At 39.9% G+C, this 19,987-nt stretch overlaps 1 protein-coding gene across 1 annotated transcript in view; it reads right to left on the bottom strand.

The window, feature by feature from the left end:
• The window catches only part of CLVS1 (clavesin 1), a 120,184-nt gene extending 100,414 nt beyond the window's left edge, over positions 1 to 19,770 (bottom strand). The window contains exon 1 of the mRNA XM_006923989.3: positions 19,316 to 19,770. Within this exon, the coding sequence (XP_006924051.1) occupies positions 19,316 to 19,770 (455 nt within the window). The remainder of the gene's footprint in view (positions 1 to 19,315) is intronic.
• Between the last annotated feature and the right edge of the window lie 217 nt (positions 19,771 to 19,987).

The raw sequence follows: 19,987 nt of genomic DNA, 5'->3' as shown, positions 1-19,987 counted from the left end.
ATTCACGTTAATTCCAGACGAAACAGTTAAATCGGTTGAAATCATTTGCTGCTGATCAAGGGAATTAAAGATGAAGATAGGGAAAGGCAGGGAGATGCTGCCTACTGTTCGAAGGCCATCATTATTTAACTTCTGAAACTATTTACATTATTACCTTGAAGAAATAAAATTAAATTAAAAGAAAAAGATCATTAGAAAGAAATACTTGGAAAATGAATGAAAAAAAAAAAAAAAACAACCAGTAAATATAGAATCATCAAAAGGGAGGGCCAACTTTTTTTTAGAATAAAAATGAAAATGAATAAAAAGTAAAAAAATGCCCAGGTCCGACTTGCAGACATAATAATGAAAATTTCACTTTAGACACAGTACACCGTTCTGCAAAGCTTTCGTGGATTGTCATTTATTATTTTTATTGCCTTAATTTATTCCTCACAACATGCCTCTGTCGGTATCATTTGCCAAGTACCCAGTGTAAACAGAGTGCAGAGTGAGAATGGAGGGGCGATAATAACAAAAGACAAATTTTTGTTTCCAGAAGACTCACCTCCCACTGAGAGACAACCAACACAAGTGGGAAAACGTGAAAACACAAATTAGAGGCACATAGAAATCCAGCTAAGGCGGATTAGAAATGCGCGATGGTGACCTTCTGAGGCCTTCGGGAATTTGCCGTCTGAAGGAGGTTTTATGGAAGTAATGGATTCTTACTGTGCGCTGAAGGAAGGAAGAAACGAGTTCTAGGGTGGCGATAAGGAAGATGATATAAAAGTAAGATTGGCTGGGACGAGGTCAGAGGGGAAGGTAATAGGATGGCCGCCCGCCTTGACCCCGCCCTAATTTGGCCATGCTCATCCCGCCCATCCTGTGTGTTCAGGTGGACCCCACTTTCCACTTCCAGCTCTATCTCCACCTACGCCACAAAATGTGCCCTAGTAGGAAAAAGAACAAAAATTTCTCTCTCCTCCTCACTGTTAACTGTGGTTTCGCATTCCCATTTTGGGCACTCAGGATTTTCTGCCACATGTCCTGATTCAGTTTTCCCTGGATTGGAGAACAGTCCAGAAGGAGCATGGCCTCTGACGTTGAATTTGAATCAGAACTTATTTTCTACCATTATAATATCAGACAAATTCACAAAACACCCTGATCTTGTTTCCCTACCTGCAAATTGGGCATAATTGTCTAATTTGCAGTGTCCGTGGAAGAATGGAGATATTGTGTGTAACGTCTGAGACATATTTGTCGTAGAGTAGGTGTGCAAGACATGGTAGCTGCTATTAGAATTGCCAAGGTTATTATTATTTATGTAAATATCCTTTTCTCAATTAAATGACACATATCTCGAGGACAGGGACTTTGTCCACAGGATCATGGGGTGGATACTGTTGAATCAGTAGATTTATCAAAACAGGGATGGTACGGTGTGTGCTCAGAGGAGAGTCCCACACCACTAATTTAAGTGGTTCTAACGATTTGAAGGGAAGCCACTGAATCTAATCCTGACACAGGAGCAGGGACACCGAGCTGTAGGTAGGTTCAGTGATCCTACTCTGCTATGACACCCCTACAAACGACAAAGAGAAAAATGCCTTCGAAAGTATCTGAAGAATATCTATTTCCACTATGAACAGAGAAATATAATCATACAGAAAAGTTGAAACTTTTAGTTTATAGAGTTGAAACTAGAAGCTCAATTTGATTTAATTCAGCTTACATATAGTGAGCTGACTAAGCCTCTGAGCTACACATGAGAAAGTAGATAATCTGTAGTCTTTGACTTTAAAGAGCTTATTGAGAAGAGAAAATATTTACATTACAAATAATTCTTAAAGTGGTTGGAAAGTTTTGGTTCACTTTTCTATCTATTAAGAAGTAAAACGTAATAAGAGGTTCTGGGTTTTAAATGAGAGACATTATCAACAAGAACGCTAACTGCTGCCATCTATACATATTTATGCTCAACTTCTACATTATTCTAAACTGTTGGAATGTAATGTCACTTACAATATTTCAAGGTAAAATTTATTGCAATATATAGAAATAATGTTTCCATTTCCTTTTTTTTAGCTAAAGAGGAAAAAAATTGGCTTTCTTCCTTAAAAGGATCACTTCGAATTCTCTCATGCTTTCTACATCAAATAGTTTTATTTACACAGAGGTATACGGTGAGATATATTCAGATGTGTGATGTTTTCTTGCCTCCAGTATAAAGAGATCTATTTTAGTTCACAACAGCATGGTTATTGTATTCATGAGAGTTGTCAAATAAAAAATCTTTTAACTGAACTGAACCATGTTTTTTAGGGTTTTCAAGTATTAAAAGATAAAATCAGCATTCTTCTGGCTACGTTTATTGTATGGAGTGAAATCCTCCTAAAGCATAAGAAAAAAAAATGCCTTTCAAAGTATCTGAATGCCAAGTCTATTTTAAACAGAACTTCAGATTTGGAATTACTGATTTGAATTCTTATTCCTCCTCATTTCAACAAATATCTATTATGGGACTTGTTTGTGGTAGATGATACCATTGGTGCTGTAAGGAATACAAAAACAAACAGGACTTGGCTTCTGTAGTATATTGTTCAATGGTCACAAACTCCTCCCCTCTCAAGAAATATGCCCCTTTGTAATGCAACCATGCTGTACCTCTCATCCAGAGATAGTCTCTTTCTGCACCTTTTCAAACCACACTGGTCAGGTGACTTACTTGACAATTAGAATGTGGAGAAGTAACACATGAGTTCCAGAGTTTAGGTCTCAAGAGACCTTGTAACTTTTGCCCTTTCTCTCTTGGAATTGCGAGACCACCATTCTGTATAGAAGCCCAAGACTAATGACCACTTCGATATAGAGGTTCAGCTCTCTAGCTGTTGCAACTGAGCCCAATTCATAGCTGACCCTACACCTAAGTGCAGCCACACAAGTGAACTCATGCCAAACCAGCAAAGAACCACCATTTTCATCTCTAAAGTGGATTTTTCTTGGCAAGAAAAAGAGAAAATATTTTAAAATTTCTCATTTATCAGTTTCAAAAAAAAATTCCCAAAGAATACTGCATCCGTGGAACTTTCAAAAGCTGACGTGAAGAAGGTTGCACTGGTAGGAGGAATCGCATGGACTTTATACAACACTATTGCTTAATGAGAAACAAGAGAGTGATCCACGGTAGTGGTTTAGGAAATATTTTCTCACGCAAACAAAGACTCGAGTTAGAAAATTCGGATTGTACATTGTGTTCCAAGAAAACAAAATGTCGGGATGACGACCACTCTTAAGCATAGCAAGGAGGAATTGTTCAGTATCTGAAGAAAAGGAGGACAAAGAGGGAGAATAGGAGGGAATCTAAGAGAAATTTAGAAGAAAAAAGTTAAGTCACCCAGAAAAAAAAAATCCACAACAAAATCTGGTTGTTCTCAGACTACTCAGCAAGTCAAAGGGCTAAAATCAAGCTAGAAAAAACACTAAAAACTCTGGACAATAAGTCTCTGAGCTAAAACCTAGTCAGATCCTTCTTTAGGTATAAATAAATGAAAGTGTGTCATGTACTTGAGCACATAGGGTCTCTTCCTAAATAAGCTACTGGAAAATCTATGCCAGGACAATGAAGCACATATAAAAACAAGTCCAAAATGGAGATTTCTTGGTAGAAAGACAGGTATCCAGCAGAAAAATGAGTAAGATGCAGAGATGAACTTAAATGTTTACTTTAAATGTGTTTTAAATGGTTATAAGACTGAGTACTAAAAAAAAAAAGCATTTTTAAGTGAATTAAATGATTGCTTTATTTCTAAAATAATAGAAAACAAATGATGGCATCCATAACCACTGGGTTCTGAAGAAAACCTAGGATTAGAGTGATGGAGTGTAAAAGGAAACACTATTACATTTCTTACCTTCCACAAGAGGTGATTTTCAAAATTAATAATATAGTCTTTACTGTAAGAGTTAATTTAATACAGGTCTAAGATTGTGTTAGAAAAATCTAAGTTAACAACCGTTAAAATTGAAAGCACAAAGCTTATCTTTTAAAGTGTTGCCAGGAAAATAGCACATAAAAATAAATGTATACAGCAAAAACGAACAATCCAAAAAAAGCACATGAATAAACAGCAAAAATAAAAAGCATTAAACAGTAACAACACCATCTATAACGATCGTAACTTATAAGAAACACATCTAAAACAACTCAGAAAAGCTTAAAAAAATTAGGGTGATCAAAAGCAGAGCAGATAACTCCAAAGGAAGAGCTATAGAAGCAGCATTTTAATATCTGATAAGTCAAAATAATATAAAAAATTTAAAAAGCCTTATTTTACAGAGATAAAAGTTCATTTTATGCTGAAGATAAAATGAACAATATAATATTTATACGATGCAAACCTATAGAGAGATTGATAAAAATGTTACATTGGAAGAATTTATGTATCAATCTATGACAGAATTCATAGGCAAAAATAAAAATACAAAAGTTGATAAAAATAGAGAAAAAAATTATTAATATTTTTAGAATATGTGATTATATGCTTGAGACCTAAGTAATGAAAAATTTAAATAAAGTGAATAAACAATATAAATACACAAAGATTTATAAATTAGAAATTCTGCTTAAGATGGTAGAATAGGGTGGAACCAGAAAGCAGGAACCTTCCCCAGCCAAACAGAAATGTGTGATAAATATCATTTCAAAATGTTAATTCATAGCTGACATCAAAAGTAAGAAAGAGGAATCTCCAGGGGTCACAGATGGAGCAGGAATCATCAGAAAGATGAGGAATCAGAAGCTTTATGAAGCAACCAAACCAGATCTGCCTTTCAGGGGCTAGAGTTTTTATGCTTCCGTGGTGAGGAGATGGAAGTCAAGGCCTTGGGACTGAAACTAGAACTATCTCCCTGCACAAAATGAGGAGCTGGAAAATGGGGAATCCTCACTGTGACACGAATACAGAGAATTCTCCCTGCCCATGTCTGGGCATGACAGAGAATGGGGTTTTCATCTAAACTGGTATTGGGGAGAGGGTTGGTAGAGTCTCTGTTGCAGAGGACATGATATTATATATGTTAAAGACTCCATCAAAAACCGTTAGACCTAATAAATGAATTCAGTAAATTTGCAGGATACAAATCCACGTATAAAAATCATTTGCATTTCAAGGCACTAACAATGAACTATCAGAAAGAGAAATTAGGAAAACAATCTTATTGACAATAGCATCAAAAGAAAAAAATACTTAGGAACAAATTTAACTAAGGTGGTGAAATATTTGTATACCGGAAAGTTTAAAATATTGATGAAAGAAATTGAAGATGACACAAATAAATGGAAAGATATTTAGTGTTCATGAATTAGAGTAATTAATATTGTTAAAATGTCCATACTACCCAAAGTAATATACAGATTCAGTGCAATTTCTATCAAAATTCCAATGGCATTTTTGAAAGAAATAAAAGCAAATGATAAAATTCATATGAAACCACAAAAACTCTTGAATAGCCAAAGCAATTGAGAAAAAACACCGACTTTGGTGTTTTTAGAAAATCTGCATTCATATTAAAATTTGGAGAATAACATGTAAAATAGAAATAGATAAGTTACAAACCCAAAGGGTGGAAGTGAGGAAAAGCAGGAAAAATAAAATTGTATCAGACCAACAGAAGGCAGTGCTTGACGAGAGCTTCATGATAACGCTCTGCCTTGTGTGGGGGAGAGATGGCAGGTCCCATGGACTAAGGGGAATGGAGGTGGGAACGACTGTTCTGAAGAGCAATTTAACTGCATGTACCAAGAACCATAAGAGTTTTCATTACTCATGAATTCAACTTTCTGGAATTTATCCTGAGGGGGAGAAAGACGAAAGATGTGGGGAAACACTTCTATCGAGAGATGTTCATCGTAACGTTGCTTATACTGGTCAAAAATTGAAAGCAGCCTAATGTCCAGCGTTAATCGAGTTTTAAACTACCCAGTCATAGTTTTGTGTTCATTGCATATTTGACAAACTAATAAAATAACCACGATATAATTTTAAGTTAAAAAAAGCTGAATAATAAGAAATAGTTAAAATTTACTGAGTGCTAAGTGTGGGTCAGTCATTTTTCTGAGCTTTTGCTATTAACTCTTTTAATTCTCATTACAACCTTTTGCGGTTGATACTGTTCTTGTCATTTTATAGGTGAAGAGATTTAGGCACAGAGTGTTAAGTAACTTGCCCGGGCTTGGTTGGCTAGTAAGTGGTAGAGGTCTGACTCAGACCCAGGCAGTCTGGCCACAGCACTTGAGTGCTTTACCATTGTGCCATCCTGTCTAGATTCATAAAGCTATACACAGTATAAACCCAATCGTGTGTGTGTGTGTGTGTGTGTGTGTGAGAGAGAGAGAGAGAAAATATACTTTGATTCTCAATATAAATAGTGGATATAGCTAAGTAGTGAGATTATGAATAATTTTTAATGTCCTACCACTTTCTCTGTTTTCATCATTTTCTTCATCGAGAATGTTTACTTATATAATTGCACACCCCTTCATGTTTAGGATAGAGCAATCAATCCATATGACAACCAGTCTATAACCTATCCTAACAGGATCTTTGCTCCTCACCCCCAGTACATCACAGAATTATAGTCGTGGGTCAACCAGCAGAAGGATAATCTAAACAGGTGGTCCTTAAACTCCTTTGGGTTGTAAACCTCTTGAGAATCTGGTGGAAGTTGGGTACCTTCTTCATCAAATGTACATGTATCTGAAATTTTAGATTTCTAAATTTTCAGTAGCCAATTATAGACAAAAAGTCTCTGCTCACAGGTTAAGAACAAACTAGGTAAAGCTGCCTCACTTACCGGCAGCTTCAACTACCTGGACCACTGCAGAGAAAGGAAGAAAGCATCTCTCATGCTTCTCTCCCCGACTAAAGCATATTTAACTTGCTGATCCTTCTCAATGTCTCTGCCCTGTCCCTACCCCTAGGGGTCTGGTTATGAGAAAGACCAAAGTAGTGGAAGTTTAAATGTATTAATATAAAAATGATAGCCATGGTGGTGGGGCCATTGTCATATGACATATGAGAAGAGAGAGATTGCTCAGGTGAAGGGACCAAATGACAATGCTATTTTGATCCCCACTGCCTTAGAGTAGGTGTGGTGGGAAGACAAGGGATATAGTTAAAGATAAGCAGAAAAATGAACTCCTTATTTTGCTCGATATCTTCTTGATGAGAGACAAAGGCTTATATTTAATAGCTAGAAAAGTCTAAAAATGAAAATACAAAGAATAGTTACCACTTTGTTAAACAGTTTTTTAGTCCAAGTGTAAATGAAGATATGGGGTCCTTCCCGTTAGGCTGAGGAAGTATTATAAAGAAGAAAGATGCATAAGTCAGCGGGGAAGGTAGTATGTGAATCGAAGGTTAGAGAAACCTTGGAAGAAAATTGCCCAGGTTTTCAATTTTGCACAATCCCAAATAGAGCTGCAATGAAAGGTGCTTCCTGCTTTGCCTGCTGGTGCGTTAAGCGGAACTATATTTCTGAGCATACAGAGAGATGTGAAAAAATTTGCACACTGCTACAGCTCATTTACTTTATTTCTTGGTATCCCCCAGAGGTTTTCACCCAAAGCATATAATTCAACAAGCTCAGTTTCCTGGCTTCCTAACCACAGAAAGTTAGAAGGAGAAAGGGTTTTAAAGCAGGCCCACTGATAGTAACCAGTTAACAGCTGAGAGGAAAAAGAAGTACTAAAAAAAAAAAGGTTTGAAAGCTCATATAACATGGCAGTATGGGCCATGTGGCCCAGGGAAGATCCATATGCCCCAAGGACCCTCATCATGACAGCTATTTCACAGTCCAGGGTAAAATAATTTATATTCATTTTAGTCACCATTTGTCATGAAGAAAGTATTAAATTATATTTAACAGGTTAGAGAGTATATGATGCATTCTAAGGTGCTTTTTTTTTTTTCCTTTTTAACCATAATTGAATAAAATAAAATTTAAAAACTGGCCTTATAAAGCAGCCCTCAACTATTTGAAGATTGAACATCACTGGTACATCCTCTTTTCTTATAAAGATACAAGATAAACGAGGCATTGCGGTGTTATTCTGGGAGAGTTCGCAGATCAAATATCAAACTGAAATACTCTATCTGTGGTATGTGATACACTAATCAATATACAGGCTATAAAATTATGTGATGGATTAACTCATCAGAAACTCACAAGAAAATATGTGATCAACAAAATCTCCAGACTCGTCAGGGAGAGGAGGATGCTGAGGAGGAGTAAGAAGCCATTCAGTAAGATGGAGGCGGGGAATCAGGTTTCTATTCCTTGAGCTCTGGATCACGGAAGGTGGCACCCTGAACAGTGGAGGTTGCTGTAATGTGAAACCTCTCTCTTAACTTGGTCTTACAATTAGAGTTGAGAGAAAATGATGGTAGTCATCTCCTTTCACAAGGTTATTACATGAGGCAGTTGGCACCCGAGCTCATCACACGGTGGCTGGGAGCCACAACAGGACTGAGTGTTGCCCGCCTCTTCTACAACACACTCTGTCTCCGTTAGGTGAATCACTGGGCAAGGGGTAGACAGAGCATCCTGGTCACTTCCTTACTCATTCTCAAGTTCATTTGAACACAACTCCAGTCCCCTCAACAAGAATATTGTCACTGTGAAGAGTCTAGAAAAAGCCTCTCTCATCTGGGCTTTCCATTGTTTCAAACTTCTCTCCATGAGTCACTAAGTCAAAGGGATGTCACCGAGCCCTACTCTGTACTCATGGACACCAAGGAGAAAAAGACAAGACCTCCTGCCTCCAGGAGCTTCCAGACCCTGTGCAGTAAAGATCAGTGTGACAGGCATTCAGGGAAGGACAAAAGACGAGATCGGTGCTGCCTCAGCCTTGGGCAGAGCTTCTTAAGCTTTGAAAAGATGAGTGTGACTCAATTTGTCCTCAAGCATAAAGCCCAAGTTCCCAATGGCAAGCAAGGCCCTTCATTCCTGGCCACAGTCGACCTCCCCGTCCTCATCTCTCTACATGTAAGCCTTCATGCTCTCTGCCCCATGGAACTAACTGAAGCTCTCCCAACACGGCCAGCTAGCTCTTTCTCGCCCTAGAGGGTTGTCTAGAGTGCTCTTTTTTGTCTCAAACAGCCTTCTTCACATTTCCTTCCCACCACCTGCTCAATCTAACTTCTCTTTCAAGTTAGAAAATGCCTCCAGGAAAATTTCTCTGAGGCCCCAGCTTTCCAGCCAGGTTATATGCCTCTTTTCTGTGTTCCTGTAGGGCCTATTCCGACCTCATTATGGGAATGAAGACTGAGTAGGAACTAAGTGCTTGAAGTAGGAACTGCAAAGTTCAGGAGGAGATGAGATAAAAGGGTAGGAAGAAGGGAAGAGGAAGAAGTCTCGTTTGATTCAAGTGGAAGATGTCCTTCGGATAAGGAAAATGATGCCAAATTCTCAAGGTTTTACATGGCAAAAATGTATGGCGAAACAGCCAACTTTATTAGGGTGGCATTAAAGGTTTGTGAGCAGAGATTTCCGCAACAAATTTCGATCGGAGATTAAATGGCACTATCCCCAACAGCAGACTCAAGCATAATCGGGCATCATGAAGAACGAGAAAGAAACACATTCAGGATGAAGCCACCAACCAGCCTTGTGATTTTGTCCAGATCTAATGCCCTCTATTTAATATGAGGATAAAAATAGGTCCTCCAGAAACTGTTGTTGAGGATTAAATAGAAGAACATAGCACAAGGAGATGCCCAATACCTGGGCACATTACAAATATTAACACTCTCTAATACCCAGAAAGACCCCGGGCGTTACTTGTGGGAGTGCTATACTTGAAATTAGATCAAGACACTTTGCAGCGAATACTGGAGATGGAGAAGAAGTAGAAGCAAAGAAAAGAGAAAAAATGATAAACAGAAAGAGGGCTTGCCAAGGAAAAGCAACACATCACTTTAAAACCTTCACGGCACAATTTACCCTCTCTTTATTTTCCTGTCCGATGTTACATTTTGCAGTATAGTAGCAATAACTTCTACTGCTTTATCGTACACTCACAATAAATGGCTTGGGGGGGGGGGTGATTTACAGCCTTAGCAAAGTGCAGGCCTTTAATCCCGCCCTGCGGCCGTTTAAGGTTCTGTACGTGACCGTCAGGAGCGATTATCTAGGAACCGTATTTAAAGGTCAGGAGAGCTGGTGGATGGTTACTGTGTCGAGGTTTGAATCTTGGGGATTGGGAGTTTCCTTTCCAGTTCTATGCATCCTCCTTGTAAAGGGATCAAAAGATGCTTCCTGGCTTATTGAGAACTCGGGAGAGCTCAAAAGAGTTTCGAAGCACACAGGAAAAGCCCCCAGAGCCTGCAATGCACTTAGGAAGGAAGCCAGCTATACCCATGAGAAAATCGAAGTGAATGCAGCATACAGGCAACTCCATGATTAAAAACCGCCCTTTCTCTGTGCCCTCTTTTACTGACCCTGGCCTTTTAGAGAACAGACACGGGCCGCGTCCCCACCACAGCCCAATTTCAAGTTGAGTAAGTGAGAGTAAGTTCAGTGTTGGCTGCTGTATTGGGCCCTGAGTAGGAGGAAGTTATTCTTAGACCCTCAAATTTCTAGCCATTAGAGGAGACATTTTATCTACAAGGTAAAGAGTGTCGTATCTTTTAAATTCCTGGATTCTAAGTGTGAATTTGGGAGAAGCAGCTAGGCTAGAAAGATATGCTATCAATAAAAGCTCATTCTCCGGATCCTACAGCCCCCCTCACCACAAACTCGCCTTTGTAACAATATTGGATAAACCATGTGACATCTGATATCTTCCCGAAGGCAGCCACCAGTTAGGTGGGGACTTATGTGGCTGTTATCTCAGAGCAGAGACCCCACCGCTCTCTCTTCCATTCAATCCAAGTGGGAGATGGCTTCTAACGGGCCAGCTTCCAAGGGCCTGAGGTCAAACAGAAGGGCTGTCGACAGTGGGCAGAAAGCACCTGAGCCTGGACTACGTGGAATTAGAGTGTGAGTGCTGAAGAATGTCTGATCAGGAGTTTTTGTGGAAGAAAAAGGAATTTAAAAGAAATATTTGCTGACTCCCATGACAAGCCATATACTGGCCCAGTGAGTTGAAGGAGCAATATAAGCAATTCCAACTTTATTCCTTCATCAATCACCAGCTTTTTAAGAGCACACAACAGAGCTATCTTCTGTTTTCTAAGATCTGTCAACTGAATGAGAAATGATATCTTGGGCATTTTAGACTCTGGGTTAGGCAGAAGTGGGAAAACCACCTGAATTATGGAAGCAAGGAAACGGCTGTCTACATGTCAGACCCCTTCTCTATTGCATATCGATTAATCCTCCCAGCTCTACGAAGTACATATGATTATTCCTAGGCAATGAGGGAACCGAGGCTCAGAGGAGTTACGTGTTTTGCCAAGGTGGCAGAGCTGGTAAGCTGCAGAGCTGAGGTTCTGTTTCCAGCTGAAGGTCTGCATGTGAACACTTATCTAATGCAAGGAATGGGTAGGCAAAGATGATGCCTTCCATCATCATCTTAAATTGGGCTCCTATTAAGACCACTTTTTGTAACATATTTCAAGAAATATCCAGATTCCTTTACAGAGGCTAGGATTTTTCATGATCAAGGTTATTATTGCCACTGTTACTATTGTCAAATAATTAGGGCCAAGACTGGCTAGGATTTTCAATGTATGAGTGGCCAGTTTTTGTGAGATTAGAGTATGTGGCAACAGGATCTGCCTGATGGGCTGAGATGCTTTCCAAGTCTTTTGAGACCTTGAGTGACCAGTCAAGACTTGCATACTGAGAGCCTTCTAAATACCTGATGTAGTGGCCCCTAAAATTGATGAAAGAGCTCAAGTGATGAGCTGTGCAGCATGGTATTTTAACTGTGGCGTTAGGTCTGAGATCCAGCCTATTTTAGCCAATTACCAGCTTTATGACCTTGTGTGATTCTCTAACGTCTCTGAGCATCAATTTCATCATCTGCAAAATCTGGACATTAATAGTGCCTACCTAAGAGCATTACTGCCTGCCACATGGTAGGCATCCGACATTGTTAGTTTTTGTGGTTATAATAACTCTCTTCTTTAGTTCATTTTTGCTCATTCATAAGATCATAACCATTAGAAAACTGATCACGACACAGAGCAATTCTGGGAATGTTTCTGTCGGAACAGACAGCTCAACATTTTCTTAAACCTCTCTCACCAGGCCTTGGGATTTGGGGAGAAGGGTTACCTCATGGAGCTAATAAGAAGCATAAAATACAAAACCCACCTGGCTTGCCTCGTCTCTTTTTGCCTCACCAATATTCGGGCATTGATATGTTAGAAATCTGTCGCCTTTGGTGTGACAAGTTCTTATTCTGAGGACAGTTAAATTAAAGGAGTCACAGACCGCCTGCTGCTTGTAAAAAGCTCTTTTGTACTCTTGCAAAAGCTAAAGATGAACCTCACTCAGCTGAGTTATTTATAGTTTGAAGAGTTATATCCCACCTACTGCCTCAGGGTTTTAATCAGGAAAAAAGAACCTACTTGCTGCTCTTCTCCCACTGCCAGACACCACCGAGCTGGCCGGATGTTTTGCCACGTCAGCCTTTTGGAGATTGCTACAGGTCAGCGATAGCTGGTGACGTTGGAAGGAGCTGCTATCTCCAGCATATCCATCAAATAAATTACTGCATGGCGTGAGGGGACGAGAAACAGCTGAACACCACCCCAGGGGGAAAAAAAAAAAAACTCCCTAACAACAGACAGATTCCAGGTTGTTTTCTGCATTATAAAGTAAACATGACCGTGTCCTTGCTTTCAGAATTGTGAAGGTAAGAAGGTCAAGTACCCTGATAACATTCATCTTCCTGTCGTTTAATACTGGGAGGAATTGAGGGGGACCCGTGTAAGATGCCATTCTGGAATGCTGAGCTCAGAACAGGAACGCTGCCTTTGGACTTTCAGAGACGGTCACAGAGCTGGGAGGCTGTAGCTGTTCAGTATGTTTACTGAGTGCTCGAAGGCATGAACGAGGCTCGGACTCGTCCCACTAAAGAATAACAGGACTTGTCTATTAGTGAGTACCCCTTCCGCTTTCGCATTCGCTCAAACCAAAACTATGAGACCCTCACCACTTTCCTTCTTCCTACTCATATTAGATAGGCTCTTGACATTGAGCTTCCAGAATCATCTCAACTTCTGGTGGACTCCGCTTCTAAAGCACATTCCTCATTGTCTAAGCCCCACTAGAATGGTGTTTACACTGAGCCTCCCCGTGCCTCTTGGCTAGAAGCAAGAGCTGAGAGGAGGGTGTGAAGAACCTTCAATTTGGATCAAGGGGCCACTTTGCCACTTAGCAACACACCAGTGATTTAGATTTTGATAGAAAAAGGCTTTGGGAACTGAATACAATGGAGGGATGAGACCGTAGCTAGGGCTTAGTGGAAAAGCATAGTCCTTACATTCAGACAGACAAGGGAAGAATCCCATCTCTGTTATATGTTACCTATACACACATAGATCCTTGTAGGATTAGAATATATATAAAACACTTGGTACAAAGGAGCTTAGCGAAGGGACGTTGACACTGGTGTCAGGGCCTTTCTAGACACCCCCATCAGGGGTTCTCGAAGTGGGCTCCAGCTCCCCTCAGGGCTTTGGAAATATGAAGGGGGCTTTTTGGTTGTTACCAAGCCTGGGAGAGGAGACGTAAACATTCCCCAGTGCTCGACACAATCCTACACGTTAACAGCTGAACAGTTCCAAATGCCAACTGTGAGAATCTGCCCCTAGAACTCAGCTCCGCTGTGACTCATTGTACTCAACCACACACTCGTCCACCAGCAAGAAATTCACTTGCAGCCTTTCAGAAGATCTGTAGATATTTTGAAATATCTAATCACTCAGGGGCTGAGCAATTGGCTCCAGATGTCTTAGGAATGAGCTTAGAATTATAAGCCCTGAGTCTGAGTCTAAGTTTTTCCATTGATGAGTCATATAGTTCTGTAATTAGAAAGTGTATTCTCTTCTTCATTGTCTGTCACTTAGTGATACTGAAACTCCCCAAACTGTTATGAGCATGAAACCAAAAAATGTACATGGAAATGCCTGGAAACCATAATGTCCTGTGCAGCTGTATAGTATATAGATGTACAGTATTGTGTACTGTCATATAATTGACTAGGAGCCAACTTAAGGTTCCCCCCTTGCAAATTCTGATTGGCCTAAGCAGAGCGGTGCCAAGCTATATGAGAGCTTGGAACAAGGAAAAATCAATAATTTTTATCCTGCCTTCTTTAAAATTTTAATATTTTGTTCATCAGAGAATTTTCTGCACCAATTTAAAAAATATTTTATGATGATATTATTTACTTCAATACTGAGCGCTTTGGTGTCCCCTTAAATTTTGTGCCCGAGGCAGATGCACCACTCCTCATTCTTGTCCTGGCCCTGGGTCTGAGGTCGTGGCTCAGGCTCCTTAATCTCCAATCCAGTTGGCTGTGCTTCAATCGAAACCTTTTATCCCTTGTTCTGTATGGTAGGGAGAGAGCCTACTGGATTAATTGCCTTCTTATAATAACTTCATACACTTGAAGGTAGTAATCAAGTTGTTCATCAACCCCCTGTTCTCTCTACTAAATTGCCCTAACTCGGCTCTTCCTCAGAGTGCCTCAGCTTCCTTACAGAAACTTCTCAACGAATTTGCAAACTGGCTCCTGATTTCTGGACTCTCAGGTGTGAAAAACAAACAATCCACTGACAAGAGAAGGTCTCGTGTAATTTTATATATTTTGATTTCCAATGTATTTCTAATTGTTTTTCTTTCACTAACATACTCGGGAGCCAGCTGGTCTACACACAGTACTAACGGATACTAGCGTAGCCTGTCGTGGGGCTTTTATTATCTGGACCCCCCACATGCCTTTCTTCTGTCCTGAGAACACAATAAACATAGTTGGTAGAGGCCCTAAGACCAAACAATTTCTCAGAGCCACAACTGAGCTACCAGACCAGACTTTGGAACATGGTGGCTTGGGGTCTCCATAGCATTTCTTACACCTTTGCAGGTGGAGGAAAGTTGATAATGGCAGCAAATCCTGCTGCCCTTAGAAAGCACACCTTGTATCCCAGTATCATAGCTATTTCCCCTATTTAAACTTTTTTCTTAAGAAACAAATGCCATTTATTGAACACTGACTAGTGCTAACCTATGATCATCGTCACTTCCACTTTACAGGTGAGAAACTGAGGGTTATAAGATTTTAAGCAACTCATTCAGGATCACATGGCTGGTTAAGAAGTGGCTGGGATTTGAGGCCAGCCATCTGGCCTCAGAGTTGGTACATTTAATTACTATTCTTGAACGCCATCAAGTAGGGTGATTGGAGTTAATCCTTGCAACAGCTCCATGTGCCAGATATTATACCCATTTCCACTTAATGAAGTTGAGACTCCAGAAAATAAAATAACTTGACCAAGTTTAGTTCTTTCTTTTTTTTTTTTTTTAACTGAGTGAAATTCAGAAAAAATAAATGTGCCCCTCTATGCTCACATTTCCCTCTCCATGGGAAGAGCATTCCTGGGCAAACCAGGCTGTATGACCAGGCGCAAGTATGCAACTCAGAAAGAAACAAGAAGTAGATTTCATTTTCATCAGATCTTAAGAGGCAAATCGTGAACCCTTGCCAGTGCTGATACGAGTTTAGGTAGAAAAGATCAAAGGTTCATTGAACAGCAGTGTCCCTTTAGGTGACATACAAAGCTGGTGAGCTGAAATGTAAACTCTTCTGACCCTGACAGTGCCAGCCTCATTTTATGAATGAATATGTGGGTGCTGACTTAATCTAATTCATGTCGGTTGAGCACGGGAGCCTCGGAAAATACAGAAGTCAGGTAGCTCTCTGCTGAGGCCCAATTTCTGAAGGAGGCCAGTTTATGCTCCATAGCTCAGAACTGGCAGAGCTACACTCACTATTCTGTGCTTTTGTTCGTGGTGGCTGGGTCTAGATGAATGAGATTTACATAGTTTTAATAAATATTAATAACCATTTTAATCTCAGTAAACCTTTTATATCAGACATTTAAATCCTCAGTCATCACAGGCTCCCAACGAGAGTGAAATAATCATTTTGCAAATATGTGTCAATTTTTCCAGGCCTTTTGGGCCTCGTTTAGGCTGGGTCTGTGTGATGGGGAACACGTCGGGGGAGAAAACAAACAAGCACTTAGGATGGGCATGCAGGCAGATCGGACCCATCGGTCTACTCCCATTTTCAAACATTGTATTCCTGTCTATATTTTTAATTTATTTACCATCTGTGTGCTATTATTTTTGTTGTGGGATGTTTTATAATATTAATGATAATTCTAGAAGTAATATATATTGAGTGCTTACCATGTGTCAAATAAAAAGCTGTATTCCTGAATGCATGACTTCATTCAACCCTTCCAAATACATTCTTAGATAGACATCATCATCATCCCCACTTCACAGATGAGAAAACTGAGTCTCAGAGAGATTGCTTGTCTCAGGTCATATAACCAGTAAATCACATGACAGCATATCACATTCTACCTGAGATTTGTTTGCTTCTAACAACATCTGGCTGTCAGCAGGGAAGCTTTATCATTAACCTTATTGAAATCAAAATATTTGGAATAAATAGTATTGTATGGTTTGGAAAATATGGACTCAAGTAGTCTCAGCCTCGCGGGGTGTGGCGGTGAGAAGAGAGAGAGAGAGAGAGAAAGAGAGAGAGAGAGAGATTACTTCAAAGAGCATATTGGATTAGGAGCCTATAAGGTGGATTTTAAAATCCTTTTCCATCTGTAGGCTCAGGCTGAATGAGCTTCACATTCATGAGCCATCAGAGCTGGAAGGTCTCTCAGAAATTACCTAGTTCAAGCTTCCCATTTTACACATGAAGAAACTGAGGAACAAAGAAGTGAAGGAACTCATTCAAGGTTATCATCATCATAAACATTGGATTATTCCCTTGGAGATTTGCTGCTTCTTACTATTACTGTTTGTTATTATTTCCTAATGCATTTTGAGATATGTACAGACCAAATGCAAAAAAAAAAAGTAAAATATTTTGCTATGATTTATTTCTCTCTATGTAAGTCATCATCCGTCTTAGCAGATGGAAGTTCTAAAACACTTACAACTAAGCATAAATGAAGTCAACTGATTATTCTCCAGAATCATCAAAATTTTCCTGTTCCCAAATCCAAATGTCAATGTGCCATTCTCAAAATGAGATTCGTCTAGTTCAAGTCTAGCCGAACCCGTCTAGTTGAAGACAGACGCCCTATGTTGGTGGTTTGTGAGTCTCGGGAGGAAGTCTCCCATGGTAGATGGGAGCAGCTGTTTATATCTTTGCACCATTGCTGGACAATAGGTTGCACAATGAGTTCTTTGCTGGCAAGGACTTTGTGTTTTCATCATTGTCCTCAGTGCCTTAGTACAAGCCCTGGCACAAAGTCTATAGTCATTAAACGTTTGTTGAGTGAATGATGGATGGGAGACTGTAAAGACATGGAAATCTTTCTTTTAATAATATTAGGAGATGAGGCTTTTTAGGATATTTTCAAGGTTAAATCCATGTCTCAAGTAACACAAATTTCATTGATCACATCTCTGTGAATGAAAGCTCAAGCCATAGGCAAAATTTTAGAGACTGATTCATGCCTTCTTTCTCATTAGGCATATAATGAATATTGTGCCATATGCCAAAAAGATAAATATGAAAAAGACAGTCTCCTTCCCACAAGGACCTTGCAGCCTTGGGAGGAGGGTAAGAAAGAGCCCACAAGTAAACACACGATTACAATAAAGCCAGGTGAAGACAATTTGCTCTCAAGGAAGACCACCAGCTCTCGACTCCCATTCCATGTTTGGCTAGTTGAATGACACCAAGTGAGTTACTGAACTTCTCAAAGCTTTGTGTTATCAAATGTAAAATAGGGATAATAATAATTCCTGTCACGCAAAGGTCTTAATGGGTTAAATGAGGTAATATTTATAATTGCTTAGCAGAGTATGTGGTGAGTGTTCAAAACTATTAGCTATGATAACAGTGGTTCTTACACTCCTATTGTAAATGCTTTAATGGCAATATGGACAGAGGGAGAGTATCTAACTAAAGAGGGTTGGTTTGGGGTAGATGAAGACTACCTTCTTGAAGATCCTCAAAGACTGGTATGAAGCAGTAGGCAGACTGTGTCCAGTATGGTTGGAATTGGGACAAGAAGTGGTTGGTCTCTCCTTTGGGACAAGTCCAAAGGCTTGGAGGCATTTAAAAGCCTCAGCTATTCAAGGTAAGGCTTATACTTCCAACCAGCTGGACCACAGTCCATGAAGAAGGGCAGTAGAGATATAGAAGGTAAATCATAAATGGCCTTGCTTTATTTTGAAGATTTTGCAAGTCATTGAAAAACTTTAATCAGGAGAGTGATATGAAAAAATTTTGGAAGGATCACTCTGGCTGTAAACAAAATGGCTCAGAAGAGACTAGACCAGAGGCAAGCTCAGCGAAGCTGCTGCAGTAATGAGGGTGAGAAATGACCAGAACCTAAACTAAAGCAATAGCAATGGGGGCAACAGGAAGAGATTTGAGAGTTCTTTAAGAAGAAAAGGGCAGGGCTTGGCAACTAATTGGATGTGAGAAGCAAAGGCAAGGAGAGCCCAGGACGATGCCCAGAGTTTTCTGGCTTGAGAGAATGAATGGATGGAAGAACAGGTACAGTGGGAAAGATGACACATTCAGTTTGGAAACGTGCTGAGTTTGTGGTTCCTTACAGAACTCTCAGGGAGAAATATCTAGCATACACTTGGATAGAAAGGTCTAGCACTCAGAAGAAATACAGGGTTTAATTTCATGGAGAGGATCCAAGAAATCATTTTATGTGTTGAAAACACGTGATATTGAAAGCCATCTACTGAATCCATTTTTGTCATTGTTAAAGATGAGAATATTACAGACAGAATATATGGATCTTCTCAAAGACAAGCTTTCAATTTTATTAAAATAAATGACTCACTTTGCCAAAGAGAATAATGACTTCTAAGGTGTCTTACTATTCTAACACTATGATTCTATCATCCTGAACACAGCTATGAATCTGGAATTGCCACCGATGACAGTAAACTTGTGGCCTTCAAGTTTCCCTTGTGGATGTCTGGAATATATATTTCTAAATGAGAGCCTACTATCTATAAAGCTATACAATCCCAAACATGCAGTGACTATGCTTATGAAAAAGAAAAACCAAGTAAAGACGCTATCTACATTTACCTACTCTGGTCCCAATTGGCTGCAAAGAGCAGAAGAATCTTCCTGCCATAGTGGTCGCGGTTTTCCAGCACTCCAGGGAATCCATCGATGAGAGCCCTCTTAATGCCTGGATCATCAGCCTTGAAGTTTTTGAACATGTCCAGGTTTAGCTGGCGGTACTGGAAGTACTGGGCCAGGAGTCTAAAGGCATCTGCTTGGTGAAACTTCCTGGCTCGGAGAAATCTCAGGATGAAGGCATCATCTGTACGTAAAAATCCAATGTCAGGCCTGGTGATGATCATGTCCCTGACTTGCTGAATATCCTGATGTAGAACATCTGGGTTCTCATTCAGTTCCAGGCGAGCTTTCTCTATAGTCTCTGGACTGAGTCCAGCCTGTAAATGGGTCATCTTGGCCAAATCTCCTTTCCAGTTGCTTAATTTCTGATATTGGAGAAGAAGAGAGACTGGTCCCATTCACGTGACAGTCTGCTGAAACCGTGGCCCATTCAACAGTTGTTTTTTGTTTTGTTTTGTTTTGTTTTTGTTTTTTTACTACCAGGCTGTCACTGAAACCGACAGATCGAGGGTCTTCTTGCTGTTCCTGGAAAGCAGTAGGACATGCAGTGCCTATGTGGCAGTAGACATCCAAAAGAGTAGCAGAACCGAGGCCATTGCTACTGCGAAGCGAAAG

The sequence above is a fragment of the Pteropus alecto genome, unplaced genomic scaffold (assembly GCF_000325575.1).
Source record: "Pteropus alecto unplaced genomic scaffold, ASM32557v1 scaffold87, whole genome shotgun sequence".
Classification (NCBI taxonomy): Eukaryota; Metazoa; Chordata; class Mammalia; order Chiroptera; family Pteropodidae; genus Pteropus; species Pteropus alecto.
Note: the sequence above shows the minus strand (reverse complement) of the source record. Positions and strands in the feature narration are given on the sequence as shown.